The following is a 17,318-nucleotide window of genomic DNA, read 5'->3' as shown; positions in this document are numbered from 1 at the left end:
AGGTGAGCCCCAATTCCGAGCAGAAGCAGACTTCTATTGGCTGGATGGGTGTGGAGCTACCGAGACCAGAAGAGACAGAACCCATGCTGGGCCTGCAGTGACCAGGATCACTGGTCTGATTCACTGATTCAGCACGTACTTACTGCATTCCCACTTTATGCAAGCACTTGGATTGGGTACTGGGAATACATCTATAAGCAAGACAGATCAAATTCTTTCTTCAGAAGAACAAAATCAGGGGAAGGGAGATAGCAATAAGTAACTATATAGACAATGAAGTGATGGTAAGCTCTATAAACAAAATAATAAAGTGGGGTAGGGGGACAAATAGTTGGAGTTGGGGGGATGCCATTTCAGGCTGGTTGTCAAAGAAGTCCACTCTGATGAGTTAGTATAGTGAGTTGAATAGTTTCTCCTCAAAATTCATGTCCACCGAGAACATCAGAAATGGGCATTTATTTGGAAAGAGGGTCTTTGTGGATGCAATAAGTTGAAGGTCTCAAGATGATGTCCTACTGGATTCAATGTGGGCACTAAATCCAATGATTGGTGTGCTTATAAGAGGAGAGGACACAGAGAAAAGCTATGTCAAAATGGCAGAGAGATTAGGGAGTGACGCTTGCCACAAGCCAAGGAACACCTAGGGCCATCAGAAGCTGAAAGAGGCAAAGCAGGATCCCTGAAAATTTTAATAACAATCAAGGGCTAAATTGTTCACTGGGCTAAAGTATATAGAGTCCCCAGAAGTCATCCAAAAACAAGAGTTTCATATAAAAAAATTTGATTTTCTGCTCTAATAAGATCCATATATTCCCCCCGCAACCACCACCACCATGTCTGGAAATTCTGGTTAGATTGTTCACAGGGTTGCTGTGAGAATTAAATGATTTAGTAAAGGCTAAAGCTCTTAGTATAGTTCCTGATACCTAATAAATGCTCAAATGATCTTAGCCATTTGTAGCTGTTTTGATGATGATGTTAACAGCAAACTCCTTTTCTGTCAGCCACAATACCCAGCACAGGCCTGGGCACACAGTATAATATTGAGGTAGATGCTCAGGAGTAGTTCGTCTCCAACATTTGGGATTTCTTCCACACTCGAAATAGCAGAGCTTATTTTATGTCTTTTTAAAGATGTTCTAAGTATTAATTGATTTAAAACAGCTGTTGATTCAACTCAACCAACTCAACTTTGTTTAATTTTATTAATTTCTGCTTTTATCTTAATGTTCAGCCTTGTTTGCTAGTGCATTCCAGGTAATACATTTTCCTGACCGCACTGGTTTGCATCCCACAAGATAACGCGATATATTCACAGTGACTCTGTTGATAATTAAAACAATGATGCATATAAGGCGCTTAGCATAGTGAGTGCACAATAATGGTCGGCTGCTTTAACCTTATCCTGCTCTTGGCCAACGTATATTTGACGTTCTCAGGACACCAGGTAAGCAGTTGCTTAGCCAAGCCACCTTACGCGCCTTTCTCCACTTTTCTTTTGCCCTTGTAACTCCTCCCAGTCCCTTAAGGGGCGGGGCTAGGTCTTCACGCTCCTGACCCCACCCCCGCCACGTTGCCTTGACACCGTGTGCACATCTCACACATTCTATAATCCTCTGTCTCCTTCCGCCTTCTAAAAGCAACTCTGGGGGACTACGACGGAAAAAATAGTCCCTCGACTGCACAGTTCTTTCCACAAGGAGGCGGAACTGGGGCGGGGCTTAAGAGCGGAAGGGACCGGAAGTCTGTGATCCTTGTGGCAGGATTGGGCTCCGCGCGCTCAAGGGGCGGGTCAAGCAGGCGGAGGGATCCATGTTACGCGGCGGACGACCCACCGCCTCCACTTAAGGCGGGGAGAGCGGCGCGGGCGGCAGTTGCTGTGGTTTCCGAATTGAGGTTGCGTGTTTCTTGTGGGAGCTGAAACTCGAGGACTTAGCGTCTAACGTCCAAGTTTAGCCGCGAGTGAATACAGATCAGGCGGTCAGGAGCGCAGCTTCTCATCTTCGGACCAGGGCCGGCCCCTGCTTTCCCTTCTCCACTTGGTGCCCGTATCTAGGTCGGCTCCGGCGCGGCTGGCCAGGCCGCGGGCGAGATGTTCAAAAACACATTCCAGAGCGGCTTCCTCTCCATCCTCTACAGCATTGGCAGCAAACCCCTGCAGATCTGGGACAAAAAGGTTAGGAGCTGGGGGGCGGTGGCTGGGCGGGGTGCTGGGGCCGCGCCCCCTCCTCGTCTGGGAGCTGGGGACGGGGTGGCGGGTAGTTGTGTCCGAGTTGGAGCTCCGGGGAGGCCAGGCGGGCGCTGCTGTGACCTGTCCCCAGGCTGGCGTGACAGAGGCGCGAGGTGGGGACGTCGTGTCAGCAGCGGGGGATGCGTGTGGGGTGGGCGTAGCTGGGGTTTAAGTGTTCTGCGGCCATGGTGTGGTTGGGACAGTGGTCCCTCGCCGCCGTCTTGACTTGGTCAGTCAGTTCCTCAGAGCTTCGGTTTCCCCATTTATATAGTGGGATCGATAGTGCCCATCTCCTACTGTGAAATGCATAAACTTACTTGAGGTTGCTTTGGGAACACGCAGATGAAAGAAGCTGCTGTTCACTGATTTCACAAATATTTACTGATATCCTGTTTTGTGCCAGGCACTGTGCTGGGCACAAGACACAGAGCCTTTGTTCCAGGCTCCCTTATAGGGGCACAGCCAGAAGGCCGTTATGTGTGGATTTCATTCATTTGCTCCTTTCCTTCCAGTGATCTCAGACAAAGCAGAATTCGGTGGCCTTTGGCACCTGCTCCACATTCATTGCTTCTTGGGGTCTGTGCTGTGCCTTCCGTGCTTGGTGTCTACATCAGAAAAATGGCAAAATTGTGATAAAGTTTTGTTTGGAGTGATAAGCTCAGAGCCAAGTACCAGCCTCATTATTTTTATCGAGGTATCCATTGGATAACATTTTCACTGATCCCAGGAGATGATGACCCTCTCTTTCATCTCCTGTCTTTTAGGAGATATTGAATAGGGGATGTGTGTCTCTAGCATGGTCTAGTTGTCTCATGCATATTCCCAGTCTGCTGTCCCTTCTTTTTTTTTAAGGATAAGTTAAGACGGGCACTCTATTGTGGAAGACAGGTGATTCCTTAGGGGACAACTGAAAGAAGTGGTATGTTGAATGGTGTTTTTATAGAGATGGATGTGGAATAATCTAAATAAGCAGTTTATTGGTAATGAAGCTAAGAATCTTGGATTTCATCTCAGAATAAGTATTCCTGTATCCACAGATAAGCGTTTTGGGCCACCAGGGATTGGGAGAGAACACGGATAGCCTTCTGCCTGTCATCACTATGGAATTCTGCATTTCCAAAGCAGCTTTGAGGGTGGTGTGTTCTTAATGTCATTTTTATAAGATAGTTGAAAGATCTGAATATAGGGAGTTGTTTGGGCCTCATGCTTATGTGAAAAATCTGACCAATTTTCTTTCCACTTTCACAGTGCTTCTATCCACAAGTTCAGGGTAATACCAAGAGTATTACACAGGAAAGCAGTTCCTTAATTTTTTTCCCTACGTTACTGAGGTTTTCAGTTCCTTGGTTTTGTTCACATTGGAATAAACACTGTAAACTGAAAACACATCTCTGCAAAGAGAACCTGGAGTGAATGTACCTGAGAACTTTGTAAGGATGATGGCTTCCCAGCTGTGGCTTGACTTAGTTATGGGCTGTCCGGAGGCATGAAGAGAGTGACCTTGTGTGCTGTTGAATATGAAATTGTAACAAAAGTGTCAGTATGAGGCAATGGAACTAGAGAATGGGACTTGATCTAGGAGAGGTTTACAGAGCAGGTGGGAGAACTTCCAGCAGTAGAGAGGCCTCAGCATTTCTAGTAGGTGAAACTTACCAGAGTTGTCCATTTTAACCCTTCCAGGGCTTGATCTTTTGTAGTGTTTTTTATTTTTCAAATGCAGCTCTTTGACTAGTCAACATGTTTACACACGGAATATAAAAGCAAAGTAACCATGGTGCACTGTGTCCCATAACAACGCCACTAGAGGTCGGATGGTACCCTAATGACATAAACGCATGTGAAAACATTAGAACAACTGGCAGGGTTACAGGGAGTAAGTGAAACAGACATTTTGGCAAAGAAAACATTTAGAATAACACTCATTTTAAACAAAGTTCTTGTAATAGTAAAAGTTAATTATATTTTCTTCTTTTCGTATTTAGACTGAAAAGTGTTTAGGGGTGAATGTTTTCCCCTGGGGCAAGAAAAGGGAAGGGAGGAAAATGGCAAGTTGGAGTCAGATTCATAGGCTTTGTTGTATGTGTGCCTTTTCTTGACTATATTACAAAGTCCTCAGGAAGTGTTGGGAATCCAACCCAGTTGGGGAAACACTGGGAATTGATATACTTATCAAAGATTTATTGAGCAACGGTTAAGTCACAGGCACTGTGTAGATTTGGGGAGATACAAAGAGAAGAAGACAAGTTCCCTGCTCTCAGGGAGTCAGGAAAAGTTGTAGTAAAGGCAAAGTTTGATGGAGGGAGGGATGGACAAATGACCCTGACCTTTGCCAGTAGGTATATATGGCTATTTTTGCTGTTTTGATTTCACAAACTTTACTATTCTCCTTCTCGAGGTTATGAAGACAGAATTTCTATAGTTTGTTTTCTGTGAAAAATAATCTTGGAAAAATTAGGTTTGGCTTCTGTTTAGGTTCTGTCTCCTTATGAACGTGAGGAGTGAATGCCATATTCTTGATACCAGTGAATTGACAAACTCCATTTTCACAGGTGTGGTTACTAACATTTGTAATACCTGCGTTTATCCATCACTCTTTGAAGTTCATACACTGCCCCCATCCCATCCTTCAAATCTCAAACATTATTTCACTGGGAGCTTAAGTTACGTCTCCTGTGTGCGCCTGTGGCCCTCTACATCACACTGTATGGCAGTTGCCAGTTTATTGTGTATTTCCCACTAGACTGCAAGTTCCTTAAGAGGAAGAAAAGTATTTTACCTTAAAACCCCAGGGCTAGAGTTGGGACAGTGTGGATTTGTGTCCTGGCTCTGCCCTCTGTCCTCTGCCGTGTAACCTTGGGCAAGTACTTACCTACTCAGTTTTCTCATTTTGTAATGATGCCACCTCCTCCCATGGTTATGGAGATTAAATGAAGATGTATATAAAATGCTTGGAAACAGTTATGGCGTACAGTATTAGATAGGGTAGGAAACTGAGGAATTTGCTCAAGAGTAAATAAGTCTATAACTGATGCCTAGGAATAGGAAGTGCAGTAAAGTCAGACTTCAGATATTAGAATAATTTTGTCATTTACCAGGCTTTCCCAGTCCAAAAGCCTTAACGTGGCTCTCAGGCCACACAGCACATGGTCTGGTGCCTGCTTCACTGGTTCTCCAGGCTCACCTCCCCCAGGCTCCCCCCTCAGCAGTGACCTCCCGCTCAAGTGAAAGAGGTCATGTTCTGGAACCTTCAGGCTTCTATACCTGTCGGTCCCTCTGCTGCGACTCACCCTGCCACCTCTTCGTTAGTCTCTAGGTCACAGCGCAAAGGCACTTCCTCAGTTTAAGTTAGTTTATATCCACTTGCCCCTCCAGGTTAAGTTCATGTATATCCCCTTATAGAATCTCTACTTCCTTTTCATCATACTCCTCATACTTGAAATTAGCTTCTGAAAATCTCTATGCTTGGCTATACTGTAAACTTCCTGATAAAGACCTCTGCAATTTTTTTTAAAGACTTTATTTATTTATTTATTTGACAGAGAGCAAGAACAGGAACACAAACAGGGCGAGTGGGAGAGGGAGAAGCAGGCCTCCTGCTGAGCAGGGAGCCTGAGGCAGGCCTCAATCCCAGGACCCTGGGATCATGACCTGAGCCAAAGGCAGATGCCTAACGACTGAGCCACCCAGGCACCCCAAGACCTCTGCAATTTTTTAAAAAAATTTATTTATTTGAGAGCACAAGAGAGGGAGGGTGGGTGGTGGTGGGAGGGACAGAGAGAGAGGCAGAGAAAGTCTCAAGCAGACTCCCCACTGAGCCAGAGGCCAAAGTGGGACTTCATTCCACGACCCTAAGATCATGACCTGAGCCGAAACCAAGTGTCAGACCTTAACCAACTGTGCCACCCAGGAGCCCCAAGGCGGCTAATTTTTCAAACCAACAGCTTAGGAGAAATTAGGGGTTTCTTGATGTTCCCTTAACTTCTGGGACCAGCAGATAATACTTTTACTAAAGGACTTTTATATTTAATGTAGACATTACTTCTGGTTTGTAAAGAAAATACCAGATGGTTCTCTTCCCATCTTTGCCTGTATAAAGCATACAGTTTTCGTATTTCAACATATAAATATAAGTCTAATATACTAAAAGTCTACTAGATGAGAATGTTAATTCCTACCAGCTTCTCTGCCTTTCTCACCTCTCACCTTGTCTTTCAGCTGCTGCTGATCTTCACCTGTTCCAAAGCTAAATATTAGAACCAGACTTTTGTGGTTGTTGCTGGATAGTATTAGATTCCCATTCCCCATTTCTAATTTTATTTATTTTCCCTGTTCCCAATTTTAAAAATGAATTGTCTCCAGAAAAGTAGTTTCCACACCCTAGTTTTTAATTAGCAAACCTTATTGGTATGTTGTTAAACTGCTGTGGTTTCCAGGAGCAGAGTCGAGGGCATTTGGATGGGAAGGTAGTACAACTTTTGGTTGTTTTTTTTTTTTTTTCCAGACTTTCCCTGGATCAGTCTGATGATGTTTATTATTCTGAGTAACAGCTTTTACTATAATTGGGCGAAGGCATGGGTTTTAGTTATACTTGCCCTTGCAAGGCTTTGCTGCTAGGAAGACTGGTTAGCAATGGACTCAGTTGACTCGGAGCGTGCAAAGCCCAAGCCTTGAGACCGAGCTATGCCCAGCTCTCCCCACAGAGGTCTCCCTCTGCCTGTTTTCAGACTTAGATCCCAGCCCCTAGCTGCGGGCAGAATCTTTCCTGCTGAAATGGACAGCTCTAATGGCTTAATGTAAATTGGAACATGTGTCATTAAGACTAGGATGCCAGATGGCTGAGGGCTCAGCTGTCTGCCAGGGTAAGTGGGTGGAGCCAGAGAAATGAAAGGTGGGGGTAGGGAATGCATACAACTCATGTGTTATTTTTAAAACACTTGAAGAAATATGGAGCATTGGCCAGCTTCCCTATCCCAGGAGTACTTTTTTCCCCTCAGTTTGACCCTCCTCCCTGGAGCTTACATTGAAAAAAAAAAAAAAAAAAATCAGTGTTCTTTATTAGTTGCCCCAGCAACCATGGAAAGCCTGGGAGAGTGATTGCAAGAAGGGCTTGAAGGTTCCCTTCCTGGTGTCTGCAGAGGCTGAGAACCGTTCTCACTTGTAATAGCTAGCAGCCTGGGGTTCTGCAGCTCATAGCTTGGGGACGGCAATTGGGGGGTGGGGTGGGTAGGTGGGGATAGTGAGTTCATGAAAAAAAAAAAAGATTGGCTTTGTTTATTTTTTGTAGGAATTAAGCACTTGTAACTCACACCTTGATAGTGGGAATGTGTCATGAAATAAAAAATAATTGAAAAGTCAAAAACAGTTGGCACTTTCTCATTTAGAGAGGGAAGTAAAATAAAACCCACTTCTACCGTAAGCAATAAATGCTGACCAGTTCATTTTATCTGCATTTCAAAGCCAGGCCTGCTTAGCGACCTCTGAACTAGAAGGAGCTAAGGAAAGGAAGTCGTTGCTTTCTGAGGCCATGTATCTTGTTATATGTGTTTGTCAGAAGCTGGACTGAGGAGGGGCTGGCTTCCTGGAAGACCTTTACAATTTAAGGCGGTGACAGCCAGATTGCCAGGGAAGTTGGGAGGCCTTGCCCCAAATTGTCCACCCCCCTTTTCCCTTTGATCCTAGTTTTAGAGCCTAGAGAGGTTTTGGGAGGTTTCCTTTAAGTGCTCATATCTCTGGTTGATTGCACCCCCACCCCACCCCGCTTTTCCAATGAGTTTGTAGCCCTGTGAACTTAATAAAGGAGAAAAATCATACTTCACTAACAAATCAACTTAATTTGATTTCAAAGCTCTGGCAGCTGTGATGATATGAGAATCCTTAAAGCTCCAGAGAGACTGGTGGGCATTCCTTTGAAAAAGCTGCCTTTTTTCCTGAGTTCTCTAGTTTTATGGACTACGTTAATTAATTTTGTAAGAATTAAGTCTGTGAGTGTGGTGGTTGATGTGTTGCTGAGAGAAATTTCTCTTTAGGAAGTTATTGAAAATCTAGCTAAAAATGAGCTTGCCTCTGGGGCAGAAGCAGAGGAGAATATACCAAGTCTGTTTTGGCTTCCAGTCTGTTGGCTTCTGCGTGCAGTGTAAGGCATTGTTTTCTTCTGTAAAGACTTGAATAATCGCATTTGCTGGAGTGAAGTCATCTGCTATAAACTTTGAGATGGGCAGAAGCAAGTTTCCTAACATTTCCTCCCTATGAAATCTGGCTGGGCTTTCTGGAGCTGAGAGAGAATTCTCACTGTACTGGGAGAGACTTAAGATTTGAGGCCATGCTTTCAAGCAGTATTGGGTAAATTGCAACAAGTTGCCTTTTAGTTGTCCTTGAGCTCTTAAATCTTTTCAGGTTAACCATCTGTTTGATAGTTACATTATGTACCTTTTATTTTTATTTTATTTTTTTTAAAGATTTTATTTATTTATTTGACAGAGAGAGAGACAGCAAGAGAGGGAACACAAGCAGGGGGAGTGGGAGAGGGAGAAGCAGGCTTCCCGCTGAGCAGGGAGCCCCATGCGGGGCTCGATGCCAGGACCCTGGGATCATGACCTGAGCCGAAGGCAGACGCTTAACGACTGAGCAACCCAGGTGCCAGCATTATGTACCTTTTAAAGAAAGAATGAAGTTATATTAGGTATAACTATAATTATATTAGCATAATTAGCAGTATGTCATAAAATTAGTGTTTGCATCTTGTTGGAATACTGGCGGCTCTTAGCAATGTGACTGCATCATGTTACTTGGAAATGGAAATAATTTCTCGTTTGATTCCTCCTTCACCAACAAGTCTGACTGATTTTTCCCAGCAGCTGTGGGCTAGCAAACAGAGGAGGAATATTGCCACTTTGGTCCAGAGTGTTTATGTGGGGGATGAGGTGGGCAGTGTTGGCATGTGCTACACAGACCCAAGGCTTTGTGCTCTTAATCTCCCTGGGAAAGCGGCCCAGAATTCGAAGCAGGAGGGCATTGGGTGTCACCAGCTTTGTTTGAGAAGCACTTCAATGTGACATTTGTGTCTTAAGAACCTAAGAAATGCTGCATTGGCAGTGATCTGGGGCCCATCCACCATGCATTCTGTCTCTGATAATGGGTACCAAAGGCTGATTTGTGGGAAAGCATTCTTCACACTGGCAGCCTCCTTGGCTTTGTGATATACCCCAGGCTCTCTGGCTTCCTATAATAGTCCATAGTGGATATGTTATCCAGGAATTTTTAAAAAATCCTCCTTGAATCTATTCATCCTTGCCAACTCTCAGGGTGACAAATTCCAGAAGTCAGCAAATATTTGAATGCTTAGTTTATGCCTAGCATAGTGCTAAGCATTGTAGAAGACACAAACGATGCTTAATACTTGATCCCTACCTTTGAGCTTAAAGTACTTTTTTGAGGAGACAGGACTCAGTTGCATCTTGCAGAAAAAGATGGGCAGTGATATTACCTATCACATGGGAACACCAAGCACACCACAAGTGGATCAAATTCATAGTAACAGAGGTCACAGAGACTGAGGTCTAAACACAAAATGCCATATTATTATTAATCCGTTTTGAAAAATACAGCTATCTGTCAGACTTGGCACTGTGCTCTCTATATGCAAGCCCAGTGGAAGGCCAAAGGTTTGAGTCATTGACTATGACAGGCCGATACAGCCATTTTCACTATACCTGGAAAAAGACTACATGCTTTTGGTGCATACTGTTCTCAAGCTGCTTGATCTTTTTCATGTGTGAATACATTCAGCCCTAATAGGCCAGCCCCGTGTCAAAAATGCCTGTGCCTGTCTCTGCTCTATCCATATTAGGTGCTTCAGAGTTTAGAGCTTGAAGGTAATTGTGCTTTCCTGAATTATTTTGAGAAGCGAAATCCGTATTGAGTATTGATCCCTCCCCATATTGTACCTCCTACATAGGCAGCAGACAGTACAAAACAGTGTGGGATGAAGTGCTAAATTATGTCCTCTAGGCTACGTGAGCCAGACAAACAAATCAGAAAGAGGAGAGGTCGGTATGGGATGAAATGCTAAAAAAGGGCTTCTGTGTACGGCAAAGATGAGACTTGAATTCTTACTTTAGAAAGTTGAAAAAAATTTTTTTAAGATTTTATTTATTTGAGAGAGGGAATGAGAGATAGCACGAGAGGGAAGAGGGTCAGAGGGAGAAGCAGACTCCCTGCCAAGCAGGGAGCCCGATGCGGGACTCGATCCCGGGACTCCAGGATCATGACCTGAGCCGAAGGCAGTCGCTTAACCAACTGAGCCACCCAGGCGCCCAAGAAAGTTGAAATTTAAGAGACTCTTAACAATGGAGAACAAACTGAGGGTTCCTAGAGGGGAGGTGGGTGGAGGAGGAGCTAGATGGGGGATGGGCATTAAGGAGGGCACTTGTGATGAGCGCTGGGTGTTGTATCCCACCAATTCAGTGATTCACTGAATTCTCCTGAAACTAGTATTACACTGTGTTAACTAACGAGAATTTAATTAAAAAAAAAAAAAAAGAAAACTTCAAAAAACTAAAATTTAGGTAACAGAAGGTAGGGAAGCAGGAAGTAGGAGCACAGTATGAAGCATTGTGGAAGATAGAAATGATGCTTCATACTGGGGGTGTTATGCTTTCATGTTTTGGTTGCCCACCTCCTCCTTGGTGGCATCCAGCATTCAGCCTTTCTGGCCGGAGTGCATGAGGCAGCGCGGGGCCGTGGAAAGCCTGGTCCTTAACCTGACTCTCAGGATCCTCATTTGCATTACCCTGGGGCAGCAGCGAGGAGAAAAATACCAGCTACATCTGTAAAATACCACCTACCTTGAAGATTTTTGTTGTTGCTAGGATTAGTCAGGGAACATATAAGAATGTCCCTGGCGCACAGTGCCTACAACGTTATCCTGACATACAGATTGCCAGGTCACCTGCAATTCCTGTACTGGTTGATGGGACCCCATAGAGAGGTAACATCGTGGCTTACTTCCATACAAGCTCAGTCTCCCATGTCACAGAGATCTGTGTTATGCCCCAGTGGCTGCTGTGGTCTTCTTTAAATGGTCTATTTGGCCTTCACAATCTTGACAAAGTTATTGCCAAATTTTTCAGTACTGATCAGTTTCATTTTCTTCATTGTAGGTGCGGAATGGCCACATCAAAAGAATCACTGATAACGACATCCAGTCCCTGGTGCTAGAGATTGAAGGAACAAATGTCAGGTAGGCAGCCTGTCTGTTCTCCTGGAGACCCCCGTGCCAGTGAGGCAGTACGTCATGGAGGCTAATAGCAGGGACTGCAGGGCCGACCACCCACTGGGGATCCAGCTCTGCTGCTCACACCTTGCCTTGGGCAAGTTGCTTAATCCCCCAGGCCTTAGTTTCCTCCTCTGTAAAATAGGGATAACAGGACACCTTCCTTACGGGGTTATTGTGAAGATTAAGTAAGTGAATTGTGTATAAACACACTTAGCTCCTGCTCAGCCCATAGTAAGTGCTCTGTGTTAGTTATGTTATTATACGTAACCAAGGTTGGTGGCCATGCGTGGAGGGGCGGCACTAATCATCCAGTGGGTGGCCTGGGCCACAGTGTGGTTTTCTGGGCCACAGTGGTCTTAGTTGGGGTTTTCTATCACTTGCTGGCTCTCTTAGACCAGAGGGGAGTCTTCTCTCACTGGAGGAAATTGCTCAGCTCACCAGCCTGGCTTTGTTTGTCAGGTATTTTCTTGTTGATATATAGTTCTGTGTGAAGCTTGTGTTTCAGAGTCCACCATCGTTTGTTTGTTTGTTTGTTTTTTAAAGCATCCGAATTGAGGGATTATTGGATGATGTGTCTGGATCTTTTAGATCTACTCTCCAATTTACCTCTTGGACCGAGTGTTTTCACGGTGTATACCACAGAAGAAAAGGCAACTGGTGTGTTTACTAGTGTCTCCTCTCTCTGCAGCACCACATATATCACGTGTCCTGCAGACCCAAAGAAGACGTTGGGGATTAAACTTCCCTTCCTCGTCATGATTATCAAAAATCTGAAGAAATATTTTACCTTTGAAGTACAGGTTAGTAGATGCACACGACTGTGTATACTCTTAGCTCTCCCAGAGGGATAGCCTGTCAACTTGCAGGAGGAAAGTAGCTCTAAGAAAGTGTCCTTATTCTTTTGTGTGTCTTCTCCCTCTGCTAGACACTTGATACGGCCATTATTATGATGACATAAATTTGGTATTAGTAATCAGACTTTCATGCCAAGTCTTTATTATTTTTTTAATGTTTTATTTATTTATTCATGAGAGTCTGAGAGAGAGAGAGAGAGAGAGAGAGAGAGAGAGAATAGTAGAGGGAGAAGGAGGCTCCCTGCCTAGCAGGGAGCCCGATGCGGGGCTTGATCCCAGGACCCTGGGATCATGACCTGAGCTGAAGGCAGACGCTTAACCATCTGAGCCACGCAGGCGCCCCTCATGCCGTCTTTAAAGCAGCAGCAAGCACCTAGGAAATCTGAATGATAGCTATCGGATTTCAGAGCTTAAAGGTTAGAGTAGTGTCTGTTCCATACTGGTTATTGTTGATCTCTGTCCTAATATTTGTGATTTTTCAAATGGGAGAACGTTTATGAAGTCTTTCTATGGTCTGTGGGCCCTCGGCTGTGTCATGTGTCCTAAGAAGCTGGTGTTGTCTCAGCAACGGACAAGATAAACTTGCTACTTCCGGGCCATCTGCATCCAGTGTGACCTGTATCTGGTCTGTTTATTCTCCCTTGGGCCTCAGCCTTGGGAAACCGGGCTGTGGGAGTTCAGGCCCTTGCCTCACCAAGGTTGTTTGCTTCTTCCAAGGTAGGGTTAATGTGGCTCTTTTTCTGTGTTTCATAGGTACTAGATGACAAGAATGTACGTCGGCGGTTTCGGGCAAGTAACTACCAGAGCACCACCCGAGTCAAACCCTTCATCTGTACCATGCCCATGCGGCTGGATGATGGCTGGAACCAGATTCAGTTCAATCTGTCAGACTTCACGAGGCGGGCATATGGCACAAATTATATCGAGACCCTAAGAGTGCAGGTACTGGCTGGCTCGTTTTCTGATGGAGCCCCAAACGGGAGAGGGAAGTCTTCTCTGCCTGTTACTGGCTTGTGGCCCTTGTGGCAGGACAGTGTGGCTTTCTGGCTGAGTGCCCAAGTCACTGTCCAGATGGCGCAGAGAGGTCCAGGACACATCAGGTGTGTGCTCAGATACAGTGGGAGAACATGGCAAGCAAAATATCCCTATTGCCAGAACCCACCCCTAAGCCATGCTCAGGAGACGCCAAAGAGATGACGCTTTGACAGTGTCATGGGAGGGGCTCCAGGAGAAGCAGGACAAGGGGAAGGCCACTCTTGCTTTGTTTCTTAAAAGAAGTCTTGCACCCTCAGATCCATGCAAACTGTCGCATCCGACGGGTTTACTTCTCAGACAGACTCTACTCAGAAGACGAACTGCCAGCAGAGTTCAAACTGTATCTCCCGGTTCAGAACAAAGCAAAGGTAAGCCGGCCTTCCTCAGGGGAGGCCAGGCGGTGAGTTGGGGCAGCCGGGAAGTGCGCTCTGCTGAGGCCAGCTGCAGAGCGTCTCCATGTCCACCTAGGGGCTGGAGTCCCTTTCATCCTAAGATCTTCCTAAGGTCTTCTTCCACCATCAGCACTGAATCAGGATCAGCCCTGTGAAATGTTCTGTTACTGCTGTCTCCACCTCCACAAGGTGGTCCTGCCCCTCCCTGCCTCCTGCTCACAGGCCTTCCTTGGAGAATGTCTTCCAGCCTCTTCCAGCCTCTTTAGCAGCCCCAGATTACTAGCAGCCTATCGGTCTCCTCTGACAAAATGGTGGCCACTTACGTGCCTGACTGCTGCTGACATTACACATTTCCACACGGCCCAGCATCCCCTCCGGTGTCACCAGAGGTGGGAGGGGGGCGGTTAATGGCACTGACCATCTATTTTCTGATAACTTAAACTGATACCTCTTCTGTTTGTTTCTTTTTCTCCAGCAATAACCGGAATGCAACTCAAGGGATAGCCCCTGGACATGACTCTTAGTTGAAAAAGGAAACTATCTGGAGGACAAGGCAAAAAACAAATATTTCTATTCGTTTAATGTGCTGTGGTTCTTTTATCTATTACTTGGTGTCCCCTGTTGTGGACACCAGTGACCATGCCATGTTGCCATAATTGCATTGTAACTGCGGTGGGGGGGGTAAGCTGTCCTTTGGAACATGCTGGAATTTATCGTGCTGCCTGCCTCAGTGTGTGGGGAGATACACTTAACCACCAACTTACAGATTTAAAGATGTCCCATATGGCAACTTCAGACCAATATTTCTTCTACGGTTTGTTCATTGTTTTATATATTATCTAAATGTATGTATATGCTGTGTAATACTCATAATCTGGAAATGAATAAAATAACTATATTCTTGGTTTGTAAATTTGTTCTTAGTTTATTTTCTTTCCTTTGTGATGTAAACATGGAGCTCTTTCCAAAGAACATCCCATACACTTATGCTATGGAATAGCTTGAAGTAAGCACTTAAAGAGCAAGACAGATCTATAGATACTGATTTAGAACAACTCCCAAGATCAACTAAATGGAAAAAAATTGAACAGCGTCATGACCAGTAGAATCATCTTATTAGGGGTTGGGGCCCATGTTAAGCTTAAGACAAAGTGGCATCTAGTCCACTTTTTTTAAATTATTTATTTATTTACTTATTTAGAGAAAGAGTGGGGGGAGGGGCAGAAGGGAGAGGGTGAGAGAATCTGAAGCAGACTGAGCTGAGTGTGGGGCCCGACGTGGGGCTCGATCTCATGACCCTGAGATCATGACCTCAGCCAAAATCAGGAGTCAGATGCTCAGCCGACTGAGCCACCCAGGTGCCCCCAGAATGCTCTTAAATACCTTATTACCTCCTATTGGAGCCCCACATGCTCTTCTGTAACAGTATACCCCGTGTCCCTCAGTGTGGCAGCCGATCCCCATGTCCCTATTTGAGCTCCAGATGAAGTGCTTGCCTTGAATTTAGGGACTTGGAAAAGTGCTTTCTTTAAACACTTAAATCACATGAGAACTGAAACCGTACCCTGCTTTCCCTGCTCACACTTCTTGGGCATATTCTTGGTTAGTGGAATGACCCACCCTGGCACAAATAGTTAACTTTACAAAAGTGAAACATGTACATGATGCAACTCTATGTAATGTTTCTGGGGGAAAGCCGTCTGGGGGCAGAGAAGAGCATATGCAGATATGCCTAGGTCTTGAAGGATACAGAAGAACAAGTACAGTGACGCACGCCTAGAGAGAATGGTTATTGTATAGACTTTTTGTACGATAAAATTTTTGAGAAGTAATATTTATGTAATAAGAATTTCCAAGTCAAGAAAAGGACAAAAGGCCATCTTAGACCCTGTGCTTGCCCTAGGGAACTGCCCCCAGATCTGGTTCCGTTCCACAGGGATGGCGCTGGAAATCTGGGCCCCGGCCATTTTGAACTTCGATGAGAGGTAAAAACAGCGCTGACTTCGACGTTGCCCTTGCCACCTTCTGTGAAGTTAAATGGCAAGAAGCACTGTTGTCCGGCGTGGTGCTCCCCCAGAGCGTGCTGCGGGTAAGCACCAGGGCTCGGAGGCGGCCGGGGGGCTGTGGGGGGGGCGGGCCGTCTGGAGGGAACCGGGCTCCACCACGACCTCGTGCGCCTCAAGGAGCTTCATTTCTCCCCACGGTTACTGAGTGCCTGACACTTAGGCGGGCTCAGTCAGGACAGCTCTACCCGCCCTTTCCCTGCTAAAGACTAGACCGGGGCCACCTTTCTCATGGATGCTGCCCCCCTGACAGGCACCGTGCGCCCAGGTGACTGCCTTTTCTTTCAGGGCCAACGCCAGTCACAGCTGAGTGTCACCCCGCTTCTCCATCCTTAAACCTCCTAGCATTGCCGTTGTTAGACTCTATGTGCCTGTCTCCTGAGCCTTCAGGGTCACAGTACGGTTGGAATCCTCGGAAGTGGGAGGCGGTGGGGTGGCCAGGGACCTCACCAGAGCTTCTTGTCTCTGGTCACTGTACAGTGAAATCTTCCTTCCAATATGGGGTCTATTGTGGGATGAAAGATGCTTTTGTGGAGACGAGAAAACCCGGTTAACTTCCCGTCGCTCCTCAGTGCCAGGCCATCGGTGAAGTGCTCTTGGAAGTCCAGAGAAATACAGTAACACACTCTCCTCCACACAGAGCCCCTTTCACCCCGAGGCACTTGTCCGACTATGTATGGGGATTACCTCACCTCCCTCTTTGGGGTGGAAGGCGGCAGCTGTTGACTTCCCAGATGCTTTACATATCCATCCAAGCGGAAGTGAGGGGGCGTTGAGGGTGATGGGATGTATTATCTACACTGGCCCCAGGCCAGTGTGAATTGTGGCACCAATGACTACGTGGCCCCTTGCCCTCAGCCTTCCAGCTCACCAGCAAGATGGCGACGAGTTATGAGGCCGAGGGAAGGAGGAAGGGACAGGCTGTGAGGGTTAGCGGCCTCCTTTGTGGTGCTGGGGCCAGAGTGACCTTAGATTATAGAACTTGAAACAGCCAGAGTTGCATTATGAGGCTCCCTGGAAGGTGTGTTTTAGAAGGAATTGCCTTCCAACTGAGAGTGTTAGTTAATTGTCATGGACTCAATGGGATAGGTGTGCAACCATTCCCAGCAGGACTCATCTTGGGGGAGAGTGGATCCACTATGGCCCTTATTTGCCACTGGCCCATGAATGCTTTCCCTGTAGCCAGGCCAGGCCCCTCCTGGGGCATTTCTCAGGAAGACAGGTATGCCAGAGAACCATCTCCAAGCTGATTTCCCCAGCGCCTCAGCGGCTTTAGCCCAAAGCCTCAAGGGTCAAGGAATTCACTGAGAAAGATCTTGGCACTCTCCTTGTCTAGCCCTCTGTCCCTCCGTTTTACTGCTCAGGACACTGCAGCTCCGAGAGACGCGGGCTAGCCCCTCAAATAGTGGCAGGGGTGGAACAAGGACCCGGATCGCCAGACTGGAGTCCTGTGCCATCCCCGCCCTCCTG

The 17,318-nt window shown here is 46.1% G+C and overlaps 1 protein-coding gene across 1 annotated transcript; it reads left to right on the top strand.

Moving 5' to 3' along the window:
• The first annotated feature begins 1,833 nt into the window (after positions 1-1,833).
• CFAP20 (cilia and flagella associated protein 20) lies at positions 1,834-14,698 on the top strand. The gene is made up of 6 exons (XM_028090761.2): positions 1,834-2,176; positions 11,389-11,468; positions 12,193-12,304; positions 13,112-13,300; positions 13,651-13,761; positions 14,261-14,698. Exons 1-6 carry the CDS (start codon positions 2,093-2,095, stop codon positions 14,264-14,266), a joined length of 582 nt encoding a protein of 193 aa, XP_027946562.1. The 5' UTR covers positions 1,834-2,092; the 3' UTR covers positions 14,267-14,698.
• The last annotated feature ends 2,620 nt before the right edge of the window (positions 14,699-17,318 follow it).

The sequence above is a fragment of the Eumetopias jubatus genome, unplaced genomic scaffold (genome assembly GCF_037043125.1).
Source record: "Eumetopias jubatus isolate StellerSeaLion01/CBP00866 unplaced genomic scaffold, mEumJub1_p1.0 scaffold_10, whole genome shotgun sequence".
NCBI classification, from domain to species: domain Eukaryota; kingdom Metazoa; phylum Chordata; class Mammalia; order Carnivora; family Otariidae; genus Eumetopias; species Eumetopias jubatus.
Note: the sequence above shows the minus strand (reverse complement) of the source record. Positions and strands in the feature narration are given on the sequence as shown.

Bases quoted from the DNA above. Each gene is read 5' to 3' on its own strand.
- CFAP20 (XM_028090761.2), top strand. From the start codon at position 2,093: ATGTTCAAAAACACATTCCAGAGCGGCTTCCTCTCCATCCTCTACAGC. The intron at 12,305-13,111 runs GTTAGTAGATGC...TGTGTTTCATAG, and splicing joins ATTTTACCTTTGAAGTACAG to GTACTAGATGACAAGAATGT. The intron at 13,301-13,650 runs GTACTGGCTGGC...TTGCACCCTCAG, and splicing joins TCGAGACCCTAAGAGTGCAG to ATCCATGCAAACTGTCGCAT.